Consider the following 19,376-nt stretch of genomic DNA (forward strand, 5'->3'; position numbering starts at 1 on the left):
CTCGGAGGACACCCCTCATCTTAGGAGACCACAGACCCCCCCCCCACCTCTGGAAGAAGGGGAAATCCACCCAAGCCAAGCAGAGCAGGAGGAGGAAGACGTGGTGGAAATTGTCACCACAACAGGTGAGTGTCTGCAACCACAGGCTCAGGTAAGAGATGTATGCCGGCATATTTATAATACATGGTGTGTTTTTGTTTCTATCTTTTTAGGTGATCGTGATGTTGTGGATCCAGATGATTTCACCTCTGAAAGTGCACAGATCCTGATTGGGGAGATCATGGGGTGTAATAGGGACTTGGAAAACATCCAGAAAAACATCAATGATGTTAAAAAAAATGAAGAACATCATTGATGTTTTAGGGAGAGTTTAAAACCCCTCCAAATTCCTTTCCTTTTTTTGTGCTTTTTGTGATCTAAAAATTTCTAACATTTTTTGACATATTCGCGAAAAGACAAATTTTGAAAATGCACACAGTGTGTCAACATGTGCTATCTGCCATCACCGGAGATCAATGGACGCGTTTTGGGGGTGCAACCCCTTCCTCAATAATAAAGTAGCTGGGAGGAAGTGGTTGCACCCCCAAAACATGTCCCTTGATCCCCAGTGATGGCAGGTAGCACATGTTGACATTCGGCAATTTGTGTGCATCTTCAAAATTTGGCTTTTCCTATGGCGACTTCACCCCATCTGAACGCAATATCAAACACAGTTTGTAAATACTCATGTCTGATATTGCCTTCAAGTTCTACAAAAGTTGAACTTTGTAAGTTCCAGATTTGTGTCTTTCTTGATGTTTTTAAACATGCCTGTTTTATCTTAAATGGACATTTCTACTTTTTCTAATGTGACCCCAAAAATTGTTATACAACAAACATGTTGTTTTGTTTTAAAAACCTTTTACAAATGCATATGTGATTGTGCTGGTATTAAAAAGATTGATAATCAAGAATGTGTGGATTATTGTTTCAACGCTCCAAAACTTTTGTTGTGCTCTAATTGGTGTTTACTGTGACAATGGGGGTTATTTCCTAAGGGCAAATCCACTTTGCACAATAAGTGCAGTTTCAAGTGCACTTGTAGTGCAAAGTGTCTTTGCCTTTAGTATAACACCCAACAGTGCTTTGTAATGTTACACAATCACGCCATTTTCAGGACTCACCACATTTCTGTCAGGGTCAGTTAAAAGAAACACAAGCAGGAAATGTCACCAAAGATTTGAGTAGTTAAAATGATTTTTTTATTTGTAAAATGTTTCAGACATTGTCTGGCATACTGATGGCCCCCCTACCCACAAAGTACTCAAGGTATCTAAGACGGGCACTCAGGGGGGGCAAGCCAGGACGGCCACTTTCAAGCGCTGTTGGTTGGTTCATTAGGAATTCCGGCCTCAGGCCCAACTGAGGCAGCATAGTTGGCAGAATTTTGCCTTAAAAAGTTGTGTAGAACACAGCACGCCAGGATGATGTGATTCAGTTTGTACTCTGCCATGTGTATGGGTGTAAGAAATAGGCAGAACCGGCTGGCCATGATACCAAATGTGTTCTCCACCACTCTTCTGGCTCTGACCAGCCGGTAATTAAAAACCATCTGGTCCGGGGTGAGGGTCCTCATCGGGAATGGCCGCAGGCCGCATAAGATGGTCCCCCAGGGCAAACGCTTCATCAGCAACGAAGACGAATGGGAGTCCTTCCACATTGTCTTCTGGAGGTGGCAAGTCCAAGCTGCCATTATGGAGACGCCTGTAGAACTCCGTCTGGGCGATGACTCCACCATCGGACATCCGGCCATTCTTCCCCACATCCACATACAGGAACTCGTAAGTAGCCGACACCACTGCCAACATCACAATACTATTGAACCCTTTATAGTTGTAATAGTATGACCCCGAGTTGGGTGGTGGGATGATGTGGACGTGTTTCCCATCAATTGCCCCTCCGCAGTTAGGAAAGTCCCACCGCTGGGCAAAGTGGGAGGCCACAGTCTGCCATTCCTGTGGGTTGGAAGGAAACTGTGGAGACAAACAAGAAAAAAATATTATTAATCATTTTGCACATAAACAGGGAAAGCAGATTAGATACAAACATTCCTGCCCAACATCAGTATAACATTTAGTTTATGGAGTTTGGAAAAACCAAGGTATAAGGTCCACCTATCAGATTCCTCCTCCCCTCCCCTCTCATGGGCCATTTCTAACATTATGGGGGGGGAGCTCTTGGACAGGTAACCTTCTCCACTTCATTGAGAGATGAATGCCTAAATAATGTGTATTCCTTTTGCCATCCCCTCCTTAGTTACACCATTGGCAGCCCACTGGACAGGTAAGAAGTGTCATAATACAAAAATATAAATACATATTGTACACATTTGAGCACATTTGGACATTCTGCTATTACCTATCAAGATAATAATAGGATACAAAAACTTGAAACAGTACCATTTGAAAGTATACATTCAGGCCCTTGCACTACATGCTTTGGGGAATTCATCCATAAATCTGAGCACAAAAGAGATGTGTGTAGTGTGTATGGGTTTGGCAAAGTCAGCAGATAGATCATTGAGGATAGATAGAGAATTGGTATCGGCTGACTAAGCAGTTGGGGGGAGGGAGGGTTCCAAATGATTTGGGGACCCCCCAAAAAAAGCCTCTGGCACTCTGCCTGAATTTTAAGCACAAATCACATTTTAAAACATTTTGGGGGGTGTTTGGGGTAAAGCACTACTATGGAGCTGATAAAATACATTGTTAAGTGACTACATGAGGTGAATATAGGGCCAGGAGACCATGCTGGGGAGGTAAGTGAAGGCAAATATGTATGAAGGACAAAAAAATAATCACATAAAAATCCAGCATGCATGAGGACAAAGGGGACATTCACAGCATATTACAATCATGGTAATTAGGGAATGAGGAAAGAAATACAATATATTATCAATCATTACATACAATAAAATGTGATGTTAAAGGATAAATCTTCAGCTGAAATAATAATAGGAAATGTGGCGCTAAATCATTTAAAAATCCAGCAAAGTGAAAAAACAATAAAATATCAAATAAAAATATAAAGAATGTGAAACAACCAGATACATGGAGATTTTACAAAAAAATCCCAATACTAATTGTGTCAACAAAAATTTTATCTACCATCATAATGTGTAATAAAGGTTACAATGAACCATCGCTACAACAATAAATAGGTGTGTTAACTATAATATAAATAAGTATAAATCACTCATGAATTAACTTTCCAAAAAATATTATTCAAAAGTGGCTATAATCCCGCCAAGATCCCATAATAAAGTGCAAAAATGCCAAATATACAATCAATGAAACTATGTAACAGTTACAGTGTAGTTTCATTAATAAAGATCAGTGTATAAAAAGTAGCAGTCCAAAAAAATATTCAATTCATGCAATAAATCGTGCACTAAAGGACAAGTCCCATATACTGTGCAATCCGAATCAGTGAAAGTATGTAACAGTTACAATGTAGTTACATTAATAAAGACCAGTGTATAAAAAGAAACAGTCCAAAAATGTTCAATTCATGCAATAAATCGTGCACTTAATAACAAGTCCCATATACTGTGCAATCCGAATTGTGGCATTCCCCAGGAAATGGTGCAATTTAGTGCAAACAACAGCTCCCCTGTGCAGTTCCCCCAGCCTCTCACCTTAAGGTTGATCGATAACAGCCCAATAAGTAAAGTCCGGGTGGACAGGCAACTCCAGGATCTCCTATTTAGTAAGAACGCTCTCTGCTCCCACAGCACCTCAGTAGCTCAGCCAGGCAATATGAAAGAAGGGAAGGAGTACTCCATAGTGTAGTATCAAAATAACATTACATTTATTAAAAGTATCCACTTACATTTAAAATACGATATACATGCACACACAACAGCTGATTCCCGATCCCGGCCGTGATCGGAAAAAAGCCGAACAAGATAGGACCCGTGTTGTATATGTTGTAATATGTTCACCGATTTATGTGGGACATTATTATATGTATGTACACATACAGTCAATATTGACCAGGCCAGAATTCAATTGACAATGGTTGATTTGTCCAACTGAATTTTAACATAGCAAGGGGACAGCTGAAGACCCTTTGATGTGTTAATCTTATGCAAGTCTATTTGAACATTTCAAAGGGTGTTCAGGTGGTATCTGTTAATCTAATCTAATTACACATATCTAAGGGGACTTGTTGATGTTGATATGCGGGAGTGCAAATTGGGGTGGTTTATGACTACAGCTGTTCACGGCTGGGAGTTGTCTGTCTGAAAGACTAAGGTATATCAAAGACCTAAATTGAAATGGCCAATCAAATTGCTCAGCCATTCAGTGTCTAGTGAATATAACATGATGTTCAGTCTATAGTTTAAGTTAGGCTTGTCTGTGTATGCACACTCAGACCTAAGACATGGGCCTCTGAATGATATACTCTGTCGGATATTTTTTGTCATCTGTGGACTTTGGACTTTGTTCTGTGTTGGAAGTCAATAAATTGCATCTCTCTGGAAGAATTGGGTTGCTGCGGAAGAGTATTTACTAATTAAGTATCGTACCCATGATACCACTATAATACCACACGATATATTAGATCACTACATTGGTGCCGTTAATTATCATACCACTATACGCTATACCACAATATCAATAAATCACTACAGTATGTGGACGTGGGGAAGAATGGCCGGATGTCCGATGGTGGAGTCATCGCCCAGACGGAGTTCTACAGGCGTCTCCAGAATGGCAGCTTGGACTTGTGGAAGGACTCCCATTCGTGTTCGTTGCTGATGAAGCGTTTGCGCTGGGGGACCACCTGATGCGGCCATTCCCGATGAGGACTCTCACCCCGGAACAGAGGGTTTTTAATTACCGGCTGGCCAGAGTCCGAAGAGTGGTGGAGAACACATTTGGAATCCTGGCCAGCCAGTTCCGCCTATTTCTGACACCTATCCATATGGCGGAGTATAAACTGAACCATATTATACTGGCGTGCTGTATTCTCCATAACTTTTTAAGGAAACATTCGGCCAACTATGCTGGCTCAGTTGGGCCTGAGGCCGGAATGATACATGAAACCACACTGACGGAGCTTGAAAGCGGCCGTCCTGGCTTGCCCTCCCTGAGTGCCCGTGATGTCTGGTTACGATACCTGGAGTTCTTTGCGGGTAGGGGGGCCATCAATATGCCAGCAAATATGTGAAGCCTTTTTATAATAAAAAAACAAAAAAAAGACATTCTTTGTGGACATTTACCGCTTGTGTTTGTTTTAGCTGACCCTGACAGAAATGTGTTGAGTCAAGAAAATGGCGTGATTGTGTAACCTTATACAAAGCACTGTTGGTTGTTATTTACTAAATGCAAAGACACATTTCACTACAAGTGCACTTGCAACTGCATTGAAACTGCACTTGTAGTGCCAAGAGAATTTTCCCTTAGGAAATAACCCCCATTTTCTCTGAAAACAGCAATGACATCACCCTAAAAGTGTTGTAGCGTTGAGACAATAATCCACACATTCTTGATTAACAAACTTTTTTATACCTGCACAATCACATGTGCATTTACCAAAGGTTTTTCAAACAAACCAACATGTTTGTTGTATAACAATTTTTGGGGTAGCATTTTCAAAAATAGAAATGTCCATTTACGATAAAACAGGCCTGTGTAAAACCAACAAGAAAGACACAAATCTTGAACTTACAAACTGTAGAACTTGAAGGCAATATCAGACATGAGTATTTAGGAACTGTGTTTGATAATTGCATTCAGATGGTGTGAAGTCACCCCAGGAAAAGCCAAATTTGGAAGATGCACAGCAATTTACGAATTTCAACATGTGATAGCTGCCATCACGGGGGATCAAGGGACGTGTTTGGGATGAGAAACCCCTTCCTCTCAGCTACTTTATTATTGAGGAAGGGTTTGCACACCCAAAACGCGTCCATTGATCTCCCGTGATGGCAGATAGCACATGTTGACACACTGTGTGCATCCTCCAAATTTGGCTTTTGGAAAAATCACAAAAACATTTTGCACATTGTAGCACACCAAAAAACAAAGGGATTTGGAGGGGCTTTAAACTCGCTCCAAAACATCAATGATGTTTTTATTTTTTGGAATAACATCATTGATGTTTTTCTTGATGTTTTCCAATTGTAAATTACACCCCATGATCTCCCCGATCAGGATCTGGGCACTTTCGGATGTGAAAGGATCTGGATCCACAACATCACGATCACCTAAAAAGAGAGGAACCCCAAAAAAAAATTAGGTCTCAAAAATCTGCCGGCATCCATCTCTTACCTGAGCCTGTGGTCGCAGACACTCACCTGTTGTGGTGACTAGTTCCACCACGTCTTCTTCCTCCTGCTCAGCTTGTGTTGGGGGGATTTCCCCTTCTTCCAGAGGGGGGTGGGCTCTGGTCTCCTCGGATGAGGGGTGTCCTCCGAGTCTTTTCTCCCCTATGTAAAACAAAAAGGTATAATTAGCACACAGATATTTGATGGCAGAAATATAAATAGGAAACATTGCTTGGAAGTGGGGTACAATTGGCAAGTTTAGCAGAGTTCCAAAATGTAGCATTTTCAGTGTCCTTTGTCAAGCTGCAATACTTTACCTGTTTGGTACAAGCTTCACAGATGTAGCCCCCCCCTATAGTATACACTGGAGCACCTGTGTGGCCCCCTAATAAAAATGGTGTTCTTGTGTCCCACACTAGTGCTCCAGCGTCCAGATGTGTAAACTGCTGCTGAGTGTCCTCTCCTTACACAGAATCTAGTTTGCATTTCATTCTAGTAACAAAGCCATCTACACAACCAAATTCTTTTAAGACAAGTATAGGGCGTAAAAATGGTGGCCAAATGCATATGGCCTAAACAATGGTGTTTTATAGTCCGAAAGAAAAATGTTTGATATGAACGAATAATGTGCCCATGAATATGAAAGTTGCCATTTTAAACGGTACAACAGTTCCTAAAAGCACATGGAGCAGCACGAACGTACTAAACATCAAAAGAATAGGAACACAGCACAACTACTTACTTTTTTGCAGCACTCTCTGGATCTTTCTGTACTGCTTATGTTCTCTTAATTTGAGGTACAACCACCGCTTCCTGAGCTGATCTTTCGATCGTCGTACCCCGAATTTCCGGTGCAGACTCCTGACCACTTTCGCCATGATCTTGGCCTTTCTGATATTGGGGTTGGGGTAAAGTCCATACTTTCCGTCTTAGTCGGCCTTCTTCAGGATGTCCACCATCTCCAACATCTCCCCAAAGGACATATTTGAGGCCTTAAATCTCCTTCTGGATCGGGACGTTTCCGGATCCGTGCTTTCCTCCTCCTCCTCCTTGTTGCTACAATTATCACGATCCTGCTGTGTATCCGCCATGTGCTCTTCCCCCACTGTGCTGAACGAAAAGGGGCGGGGAATAGGCTAGAAAGAACGTCAGGGGCGGGCGGAGTTACACGCATGCGCAGTGTGTATAAAGCGTAACACGCGTGCGTCTTACGTACGATCTGTGAGCGGAGGAAGGAGCATTGGAGGCGCCGACCGTGATAACGAAGGTAGGATCTAAACTTGGGCCTATACTGCTTTGAAATGGAAGCCTATATTGTAACAAGATTAGGGGAGTTTGGCCTGACATTAGGGTTTGTCTTGTGTTGTCTTGCAGAGAAAATGGATGTGTTCAACGACCACAATTTCCTCCCCCTGTTCATAGACAAGTACAGGGTGCTGCCCTGTCTGTGGCAGGTGAGACATCCTCATTATAATAATAAACAAAAGAGGCAAGCAGCGCTGGAGAAACTGCTGGAGTTGGTGTAGCCGGTGGTCCCCACAGCAACCATCCCCTATGTAAAAACCAAAATTGGTGGCCTGAGGAGCACTTATCTTAGGGAGCGCAAGAAGGTCACGGATTCCCAGAGATCCGGAGCTGCAGCAGATGACGTTTATGTCCCCAGGCTGTGGTACTATGAGAGACTGCGATTTCTGTCAGACCACACTGAAGTCAGGGAATCCCTCTCAACCCTTCCTTCCACTCTTCCTTCCACCCCAGCTGAGGCTTCCGATGTCCAACCTGGGCCTTCCAGCCAGGAAGAAATGGGGGAGCCCAGCTGGAGCCAGGTATAGCATTGTTCTACAGATTTCTGGTCAATAAATAAATTATGTTTATTAGATGTTATTATTGATCACTAATTGCTGATTGCAAAAAGTGTTTTACATATCAATATACAGTAGTGGGCACCCAAAATTGGGACAAGAATGAAAAATGCTGGGCTCAGAAGGATAGTCTGTTATATTTGGTAACAGTCCATTTGCAACAGTCAGGAGGTGAAAACTGTGTGTGATTGATGAATCAAAAACTAAAACTATGTCCCTTTTTCATACACAGGAAGACCTCAGCCAGGAGGAGGTTGTGGAATGTGGCAGTCAGGAGGAGGCAGGGATTAGTGGCAGCCAGGAGGAGGCGGGGCTAAGTGTCAGCCAAGAGAAGCCTGGGACCAGTCGCAGCCTGACAGAATCACAGGTTCCTCCCCTCCGCCTTCCATATAAAAGAGCCAGGAAGACGACTCCCGTGCATGATTCTGCGCTCAGGCTGATTCAGGAGGCTTCTGCGTCCCTCCGAGCCTTACCCACTCCTGAAGTCCGACGTCATTGAGTTGGACCATCCTCCTCCTCCTGCTGCCACAACTCCACCACCAGAGCCACCGCGTGGAAGGAAGCGTGGAAGGAAGACAAGAGAGTGATGGCCCAAGGGTTCAGTATGGTCTGACAAAAGCTGCAGTCTCTTGTATGACCACAGCCTGGGGACACAGATGTCATCTGCTGCTTTCCGGATCTCTGGGACTTCTGGACCAGACTGCACTCCCTTAGATAAGGACTCCTCAGGCCACCAATTTTGCTTTAAAATTATTGATATCTGCCCTGGGGGTCCAAGGCTTCACCCACTTCTGCTGTTTCTCCAGCGTTGCCTCCCTCTTTGTTTAGTTGTGACCCCTTAATTAAATTTTTTTAGGGAAATTCTACTCTCCTGTGTGTGTTTTAATCCAAAAAGGACAGTTTGTTGGTGACGATTCAGGTACATTTCTAACATAAAATGTGAAAATAACTAGGGACACCAACACCAATCAATCTCCGACAGATTAAATAGAACAACATATCAATGGTGTTGTGGTAACTTGACACAAAAAACACACACAAACATTTTCGGGAGTACAAATAAAAATCCAAAAAAAAAAATAACACCCTTCAAAAAAATACAAACACAAAAAAAGAATCTACATTAAAGCCAAACAAAAAAAAAAATACAACAAAATTATGTTGTCAGATCTGAGTAATCAAAATATATTGAGGGAATCCCGATAAATAGTAACAAAATAAGTTTGTGAGAAGTCTGTGTGAATATGAGCAGCAAAACTACTTCATTCTTCTCACAGCTGTATTAAACCATTTTTAACATTGCAGCGTGACGAAAGTGCTGTATCCATTGTGAACGCTAAGTTTACCAGAACGAGCTGTTCCGTGTCGGAATTTCTTCTGAGCATGCGTGGCACTTTGTGCGTTGGAACAGGCGACACACGGTCGGAATTGACGCGATTGGATTTTGTTGTCGGAAAATTTTATCTCCTGCTCTCCAACTTTGTGTGTCGGAAATGGAAAATGTCCGATGGAGCCCACACACAGTCGGAATTTCTGACAACACGCTCCGATCGGACATTTTCCATCGGAAAATCCGACCGTGTGTACGGGGCATTAAGGTCTTGTTATCCCATGTTCCATCTCTCTCTCTCCATACTGCACCTACAGGAGTAACAAGGAAAATGGACAGGATTTTTTTTTTTTTACACATTCTGTAAGCTCACTTCGTGCTCCCAGCACAGTAACTAGAGTGTCATGGTAAGCTCCCAATGCGTAATTGTGGTTGATTATGTGACTGCTGTGACAGGCAATTACAGTGGTGACATGATCGGAATGCCCACCTCCTACCCTTTAGATTCTCCTAAAAAGCAAGGAGGGGGCAGGGGTTTAAAGGGAATGTCACCCTCCCAAAGAAAATGTCTTTCTTTTTCACCATTACCTTCTTTGGTTTTGTTTCTTTGCTGTATTGATATACTTAGCTCAGTGGATTCAGCATTGTCCTCTTCTATCACACCGCTGTACTGCTACAGGTCCCATCCTGCCATCTTCCTTTTTCATGTCATAGAGAGCCAGCTGTCACTTCCTGTCTGTTTACATGTTCTTCTATGAATGGTATGAAAGTAATGCCTCTTGGGATACTGATGTCACATATCCCAGGAGGCATTTCTTTCCACCATTCATAGAACCAACATTGTCAGATCTGTCTTGCACATACACCACCTCTGTTTACATATTGTTTTATGGTGGAAAGTAATGCATCTAGGGATATCAATATTACAGGAGAAACATTAAAAAAAAAGTGTTACTAAACCCACAACAGTAAAATTAGTTTGTATATGAATAAAGCGTGCTTGTTATACTCACTGTGGAACCTAAAGGGTTAATCCCCTGAACTGTGTAAAAAGGCTGTTTGATCCTGTATTCTCTAATCCTCCCTTTCTTCCACAGTCCCCCAATCTATCTGCTGATAGAACAGAGCCTCCGGGGCAAGTTGCACATGCTCAGTTTGGTGTGTATTCCTTTTTTTTTGTTTTCTTGGGAGAGTGCATGTGATCAGTGCAGGGCCAATCAGCACTGTCCAGAGAGAAGGTCAGTGGTCCTGCAGCCTCACAGGGCAATCAGGGGAGAATGGAAACTCCTTCTATACACACTGATAGAAGTCACACAACTGCTGTAGCTGCTTATGAGAAAAGGTATTTAGCAGTTTATATTTACTAAAATAATTGCATTTTTATGTTCTGTGTACTGTGGGAAACCAGCTATAGTGAATGCAGGGTCCTGGGTTTAGTAGCACTTTCGGACCACCCACCGTGGATTTACGTTGCTACTTTGACGGTAAAAACTGTTGTTATGGCAGCAGATAGCTGCCATAACCCCAGTATTTTATTCAACGGCGGGGGGTCCACTTTACGATAAAAGTGGTCTCCTGGCGGATTCGCTGCAAGATTACTTTTATCGGCAGTGGGAGAGGTGCCCATCCCCCTCCCGCCACGTCCTAGTCTCCGCAGCTTACTGGATCCGTCCATATTGGCGGAGACGATCTGATGCTGTCCCCTGAGAGGCAGGAAGTCGAGTGAGGGAATGATGAGCCCCCACTCGACTCTATGCCATTGGATGACGGGAGCAAAGTCAAACGTCACTTCCGCCCAATGCCTTGAAGGGACAATTTTTTTTTTGAAAAAAAAAAAAAAAAACTTTTTTCTTTGTTTTTATTGCATTTAAGTGTAAATGTGGGATCTGAGGACTTTTTGCCCCCAGATCTCACATTCAAGAGGTCCTGTCATGTTTTTTTCTATTACAAGGGATGTTTACATTTCTTGTAATAGGAAAAAAAATGTGATCCCAATTTTTTTTTTTTTTTAAAGGGACAGTGTAAAAATAAAAAGTATTCAGGATCGGAGTGAGACCGGACTCTAATTGCCCCAGGTGCTTGAGAGACGGGGATCTAATACATCTGCTTTGGCGGAGCCCCAAGCTTCATTTGTTCTGGACAGGAGTTTTGTCCACCATTGGCAGAGTTTTCCAGGCTACTATACCAATAGAACCAAAACCATTTATATTGGGGATATTGGACAACATCCCTATGGATGACAACTTCAAATAGGCCACAACCAGGGCTCTGTTTCAAGTTTGCAAGCTGATCCTTAGACAATGGAAGGTGGTTGAACCTCCGTTGAAGGAATGGATTGCTCAGATGGGAGACACCATACGGTTAGAGAAATACATTTTCCAACATAGGGGACACCCGGGAAAATTTGACAAACTGTGGGCACCCTGGCTGGATACCCCGGGCCTCTCCCCCGTTGATCTTATAATGGATAGACTTTTGCGGTAAACATTATTGATGGTAGGACGGGGGTACCTTTGGAGGGGGGAGAACACCTCTGCTTAGTAAAGACCAGGATACGGAGATGAAGTGCATATAATTAGTGCCTGGAGAGGAATTGCCTGAATTACATAATGTGGGGTGGTATTTGGGCGGAAGTGACGTTTGACGTTGCTTATGCCAATCAATAATATGGAGTGGCGTGGGGGCCATCTTCCCCTCACTCAGCAGCCAGCCAAGCAGGAGATAGGACCCGATCGTCTCCAGCGCTACCAGCGCCGGAGACCACCGGAGTGCGGCGGAAGGGGGTGCCCTCTCCCGCCCCCAATAAAAGTGATCTTGCGGTGAATCCACTGCTAAGGCCACTTTTATCTGAAAGCAGACCGCCGGCTGAAGAAGAAGATACCGGGGTTATGGCAGCTATCTGCTGCCATAACAACATATATCATCGTGCGCCAGTACGGAAGTGGTTAAAGTGGACCTCCATTTAAAAAAACCTGTTGCCAGGTTTTAATCCTTTCCCCTCCACTATTAAAAAAAAAAGATAATAACTTTTTTGTTTAAGGACTAAGCCTATTTTTTAGACTTGGTGCTTTACAAGTTAAAATCATTTTTTTTTTTTTTGCTAGAAAATTACCCCCAAAATACATATATATAACTTTTTTTTCAGACACCCTAGAGAATAAAATGGTGGTCATTGCAATACTTTATGTCACACCGTATTTGCGCAGCAGTCATACAAAGCAATAGTTTTGGAAAAAATACACTTTTTTGGAATTAAAAAATACTAAAACAGTAAAGTTAGCCCAATTTTTTTTTTTAATTGTGAAAGATAATGTTACCAGTAAATTTATACCCAATGCTTCAAAATTGTGCCCGCTCGTGGAATGGCGACAAACTTTGACACTTAACCACTTGCCGACCAGCCACTGTCATTATACTGCGGCAGGTCGGCTCATTCCCGCACATCGCTGTAGCTTTAGCTTGGTCCCTTTAACAGCTATAGCGGGCGCGCGCGCGCCCTCTGCACAGCGGGGGAGCTGATGCGTGTGGACATTTTTTTAATTCTTTTTTATTGCTTTTTAGTGTGAGGTCCCAGATCTCATATTTAAGAGGTCCTGTCATGCTTTTTTTCTATTACAAGGGATGTTTACATTCATTGTAATAGGAATAAAAGTGACCTAAACTTTTTTTTTAAATGAGTGTCAAAATAAAAGGTAAAATAAATAAGAAAAAAAATTAAAAATATTTAAAGCGCCCCGTCCCGCCGAGCTCGTGTGCAGAAGCGAACGCATATGTGAGGCGTGAGTTCAAACCACACATGTGAGGTACTGTATTGCTGCGATCGTTAGAGCGAGATCAATAATTCTAGCCCTAGACCTCCCCTGTAACTCAAAACTGGTAACATTCAGACCCCTTTCACACCGAGGCGTTTTTGGGCTAAAAATAGCACCTGTAAAGCGGCTCCCCTGCAGTTTCCGTGTGAAAGCCCGAGTGCTTTCACACAGAGGCGATGCGCTGGCAGGACGTTAAAAAACCTCCTGCAAGCAGCATCTTTGGAGCGGTGTATATACCGCTCCTAAAGCGCCCCTGCCCATTGAAATGAATGGGCAGCGTCGCTGCAGTGGCGCTTTGTGGGTTGTTTTAACCCTTTTTCGGCCGCAAGCGAGGGTTAAAAGCACCCCGCTAGCGGCCAAAAACCTCAGCAAAATCGATGGTAAAGCGCCACTAAAAATAGCGGCACTTTACCACTGACGCCTCTGTGTGAAAGCAGCCATAGAAACATTGCATATGGTGATTTTTAAGGGTAAAAGTTTGTCGCCATTCCACGAGCAGGCGCAATTTTGAAGCATGATATATTGGGTATCAATTTACTAGGCATAACATTTATTTTTCACAATCAAAAAAAAAAAAAATTGGGCTAACTTTACTGTTATCCTTTTTTTTTTAATTACAAAAAGTGTATTTTTTGCCAAAGTGCGCTTGTAAGATGGTGTGACAAAGTATTGCAAGGACCACCATTTTTTTCCTCTAGGGTGTTAGAAAAAATATATATATATAATGTTTGGGGGTTCTAAGTAATTTTCTAGCAAAAAAAAAAAAAAATGGTTTTAACTTGTAAACACCAAATTTCAAAAGGAGGCTCTGTCCTTAAGTGGTTAAAAAGAGTACCATGCCTATTTCCCTATTTCTTTGTTCATGTCACCTTGCCTTGCTGTGTGAAAAAAGGCTGGTAAATGTCCCCCAGTGTTTCTGTCCGTTTTATAACGCATTAGTTTTAGATTTATAAATAAGTCACACGTATACTAGCGGTCAGATACTTTTTTTTTTTTTTTACTGTACCCAAGTACTCCTGCAGATCACAGAGTAAACTTCAACCACACACTTAAATTACCTACACATAATACACATACACGTTTAGTAGCCTCGTCAAAAATGTTTTGCTTTGTATTGGGACACCAATCACAATTCGTTAAAGCCACCCTAGCAAACAAACCTGAATACATAGACAGCAGTTTATATTACTCTGATTTCCACAAAACTGCAAGCGCGCCATAACTGATACATCAGAGGGACAACAAAACGTGTTTGCATTTTGCATTCTTTTTTTTTTTTTTTTTTGCAGTTTGAATTCCTTACGTAAAAATCCTCACAATTGGCGCATTTAGGGCCAATCGCAAGCCCAGCTTTCTACAATATCCTGTCACGTGGCATCGCATCATACTTTACGCATTCCTCTTAAGAAACATGGATGGCCACGCGCATGTCGAGGAGTCAAGTGAAGATATTAAAACTTTTCGGGAGCTGGTAAGAGATACGTGTCATTAAATGGCTTTTAAGCATATGTTTGTTTTTTTTTTTTTCCCTCTTTTGGTTTCCGTTGTATTAAATAGGCTAGCTGTGATGTATGGCTCAACGTGATCTTGCAGAATATATGGACACACGTTTCTTTTGGCATCTGGTTTATGTTGTTATTTCTTTGGTCTGATAACGTTTACTGAATATTGGGATATGTATACCTGTTTGTTGAATGGAGGAGAGTAGATTTCCCCATCGGTTCAGTGGTGGTTGGTGCAGAAGTGTGCTATTCTGAGTAGGAGGTGTGTGTTGATATTGGCACAGCAGTGGAATTATTGAAGGTAGAATAGTTCCCGTTGATGAGTGGTGTAGTGCCATTGGTTGCTAGTTGGGGTAGCACATGCCTGCTGGAAACAGAATCTTTTACTACTCTGGTATGAAGTGTTGGCTGCTGAATCAGGTAACATAAACCGCTAGTCTGCTGCTCTTTGCTTGTGCAGTTGAGCATTCTATCAGTCACCATTGCAAAGAAAAATATCAGAACAGGCAAGTTTGGACAAATTCAGAACAATGCTGCTGGTAAATGGACGTTTAGGAGCAGTTGTGTGGTTTAATTTTTTATATTTTTTTTCCAGCTGCCCCTTAACTTTTTTGCTGCTAGGCCCTGTGCTCCATTTTTATCTTCAAAGTTAACAAAATTCCTATCAAATATAAAAGCTTAACCTGTATTGAGTTAATAAATGCACCTTTTTACAAAATGGTGAAAATTGAATGTGCCCAAAAACTTCTCCAACAATCTTGAGGTTTTCATTTTTCACTTAGCTTTTAGAATTTGTAAAAGACCCCACCGTCCAAACCATACGTTTTCTGAAAGCACGTGGCCAGTAGAATAAAAAGAAGGTGCTACTGATTTTTAAGGCAGTGCGATATTTTGCACAAATGTTTATCAAATCAATATTTTCGCTAAAAATGCATTAAAATCGTAAATAGTGTACATAAATGCAACATAACAAAATTCCTGCTAAATTGCTACTAAAGCATTGTTCACATATGGTATACTAAAGTGTACACCCATGGAGGACCCTGTACAGTGATGCACAGGTTTTCTGTGCATCCCTGTACAGACAGTCCCATTTATGTCAATTGGGATGCAACTGCTGCACATGCATAGCTGCTGTTTCGAATCTGACATCCGTGTGGGTACATGACCCCGAATGCATACAGTGTGAGCTCAGGGACATGCATGTGGACCTACATGGATGTAAAATTGGGAGAAATGACTCTGTTTGTGCAGTTGCTACGTTCCAAATAACATCAATGGAACTGCCTGCACAGAGATGCACGGAACACCTGTACATCCCTGTAAATGTATACTGTGTATTCCCTGTGTGAACAAGGCCTTAGGCCCCTTTCACACAAGCAGACCAATTGGGTCTGTCTGTCCGTTTTTCAGGCGGGCCCAGTCGGACCACCCATTGTTCTTTATGGAGAGGCTGATGTAAATGGACGTCATCTGACATGGCCTGTTTACATCCGATCCAGTCCAGTTTGCTAAAAACAGACAGATGGGGTTTCTATGCCTCATCCATCTAGCAGATCGTATCGGATTGACATGGACAGGCAGTCTGTTTCCATCCGACCGCACCATAGAGAATAGCGGGCTGTGTCCATCTGCATCAGCATAGCGGACATGGACCTGTCATCCGCCTACTCAGTGGGGATCAGCAGGCAGATCTGCTTGACAGAGTCCGTCCGCTCCATGTGAAAGGGGTCTTGCCAGGAGTGGCCGGTCCATTAGGGGCGCAGGGGCATTTGTATGTGTGGGGAATAGAGCCTGAGGCTCTAATTGGCTTAAAAGGTTGGGCTCAGGGCGCAGAACCCACCCACCCACTTGTGGCAGTAGCTAAGTATTAGCTATTGTCTTCCAGCTTCTCCTCCTGGCCAAGCAGGATGGAATGATTTGGCTAGGAGGAGAAGCTGAGGAAGTTGTGGAGGGGTCAGTGCGGTGGGGGGACTGTCACTGTAGAGGGGTTAGTGCCGTGGGAAGGGGGGGAACGAATATCACCGCGGAGGAGCGAGTAGATACGGTCCAGGCAAGGGTATTTTTGCAACCCTTAAGGATCTGTGCCCTGAAGAATCAGGTGTGTCAGATAAGGGGCACCAGGCAACCCTCCATTTGGCTCTTTGTGAGTCTTCTAGGAAGGATTGAGTTCTCCTTCGAGGCAGTGCCCTATGCCCTGTTCCTTTCCAGGCCTATACAAGACATCTTGTTAGCTTGGAACAGGAGAGGGCAAGCCTTGGATTATCCCATGTTATCTCCTCAAGCGCGCTTAAGCCTAAGCTGGTGGTTGCAGGATCAGAACCTTTTTAAAGGGAAGATCCTTCCTCCTGGTATCTTGGAGTGTACAGACCACAGATGCCAGTCTATCGAGCTGGGGAGCAACCCTAGAGGGGTTCACAGATCAGGGGAGATGGTCAAGGACAGAACCTACCCATCAACATCCTGGAGTTGCGGGTAGTATGTCTTTCTCTTCGGTCCCTGACGGTGGAGTTTCAGGACTGCCCTATCAGGGTTGATTCTGACAATGCTACTGCAGTGGCCTATATAAACCACCAGGCCTGTACCAGGAGTCCTTCATCTCTGAAGGAGGTGAACCACATGTTAGCCTGGGCAGAGGGACATGTGCCGATTCTATCGGCAGTCCATATCCTGGGGGTTGAGAACTGGAAAGCAGATTATTTTAGCTGCCAGAAGATCTGCCCGGTGGAATGGTCCATACACCCAAGGGTGTTAGAGGAAATTTGCCAGCGTTGGGGATGGCCAGATGTTGATCTATTGGCATCCAGGTTTAACAACAAGCTACATCAGTTTGTGTCCCGAAAAAGGGATCCTCTGGTAGTTCCATGGAGTCAGTACTCTCTGGTTTATGTTTTCTCCCCGATCCCTTTCCTTCCACATTTGTTGCTCAGGATTCAGAGAGGGGGTTCCTGTCATCCTGGTGGCACCAGCCTGGCCTAGATGGCCCTGGTTCCCGGAGATTGTGAGATTGACAATAGAGGAGCCATGGACGCTTCCGCACCGCCCCAATCTACTGTCTCAAGGTCCTATATTCCACCCCAATTTACAGTCGCTAAATTTGATGGCATGGTTATTGAAGCCAGGGTGCTGAAAGTTTGTGGCATCTCTGGACCAGTGGTGACTACCCTAGTAAAGGCTAGGAAAGCTGTCACCAGGAAGATTTTTCATTGGGTCTTGAAGACTTATATTGCTTGGTGTGAAGCCAGAAAATGGCATCTTCGGAAATATGTGATTGGGAGAATTTGCTTTTCTACAGTCGGCTGTGGAAATCAGACTCCCTTTGAGTACAATCATAGGTCAGATTTTGGCCCTGTCGGTATTCTTTCAAAGGCATTTAGCCTCCCATTTGCTGGTCCGAACCTTTATGCAGAGGGCAACTAGTTTGCTTCCCCTCATTGGGTCACGTATGTGTCCTTGGGACTTAAATTTGGTGCTGTCTGTGCTACAGAAACAACCATTTGAGCCTATCAAGGAAATTCCATTAGCCTTGCTGTCACGCAAGCTAGCCTTCCTGATGGCCATCACCTTGGCTAGTGTTGGAATTGGCGGCCCTTTCGTGCAAGGAGCCATACTTGATCTTTCACCATGACAGGGTCATGTTACGACCTGTTCCATCCTTTTTGCCAAAAGTGGTGTTGGCCTTTCATTTAAATCAGGACATTGTTTTGCCTTTTAACTCTAAGCCTCATTCGGGGGGAAGAGAGATGACTGCATTCCTTGGATGTTGTCTGGGCAGTCAAGGTTTATTTGTCTAGATGTGTGGAGATCCGAGGATCAAACCCCCCCCCATCTTCCAAGACAGCTACTTAAGATGATTGGCTCCGCCTTCTACAGGAAACACAAATCAGACACAATTTAAAAGGCCCCTCCCTTTCCCCTGACCCTCCAGTTGTTTTGTGTTTCTAGGCCTCCAGGAGTATGCACCGCCATGTTTTTTTTTCTTTTGTGTGGTCTGGTGACTGGTTAGCGGACCCCCCCCCCTTGTTCAAATTACTCAGACTGGTTGTGGCCATGTCTGCAGTATTTTCTGCTGTTTCAGCAGTCTGATAAGGGTTCCCCCTGTTTTTCTGGTGGCATTAGGGACTCTTCTGCAACTTTCACCCCCCAGCGTCCTGATCCACCTTGGTATACCCAGAGAGCGCTTCCGTGTGTCAGAGGACCTGGGTCGGGATCTACAAGTAGTTCTGCAGACCTTCCAAAGAAAGTCAATCTGCAGAAATCTGCTCTGGTTCCCTTCCAGAGCTGTCTTTTTTTTTTTTTTTTTTTTTTTTTTTTTTTTTTTCTTTATCGTACATCATGGGACACAGAGCCTAAATTTAATAACTTAATGGGTTTATAGGCACCTTCAGGTGATGGACACTGGTATACTCAATCCAGGAAGTTCACTCCCTATATAACCCCTCCTCCTTCCAGGAGTACTCAGTTTTTTCCACTAGTGTCTAACGTGTTAGTCACGAGTGAAGATATGCTCTTAGGAGCCCAAGGAGGGATCCATGCTGGATTTAAATAGTCTCCATA

At 43.4% G+C, this 19,376-nt stretch overlaps 1 protein-coding gene and 1 long non-coding RNA gene across 3 annotated transcripts in view; one reads left to right on the plus strand and one right to left on the minus strand.

The window, feature by feature from the left end:
* Nucleotides 1–19,376, minus strand: part of LOC141103265 (uncharacterized) — a 174,210-nt gene that overhangs the window by 58,526 nt on the left and 96,308 nt on the right. The window lies entirely within an intron of this gene.
* The window catches only part of DDX47 (DEAD-box helicase 47), a 582,234-nt gene continuing 577,493 nt past the window's right edge, over nt 14,636–19,376 (plus strand). The window contains exon 1 of one of the 2 annotated variants that reach the window (XM_073592664.1): nt 14,636–14,788. In XM_073592664.1, the coding sequence (XP_073448765.1) occupies nt 14,729–14,788 (60 nt within the window). In that variant the 5' untranslated portion in view covers nt 14,636–14,728. The remainder of the gene's footprint in view (nt 14,789–19,376) is intronic. The other variant, XM_073592663.1, reaches the window with a different exon arrangement.

The sequence above is a fragment of the Aquarana catesbeiana genome, linkage group LG07, assembly GCF_042186555.1.
Source record: "Aquarana catesbeiana isolate 2022-GZ linkage group LG07, ASM4218655v1, whole genome shotgun sequence".
Taxonomy (NCBI): Eukaryota; Metazoa; Chordata; class Amphibia; order Anura; family Ranidae; genus Aquarana; species Aquarana catesbeiana.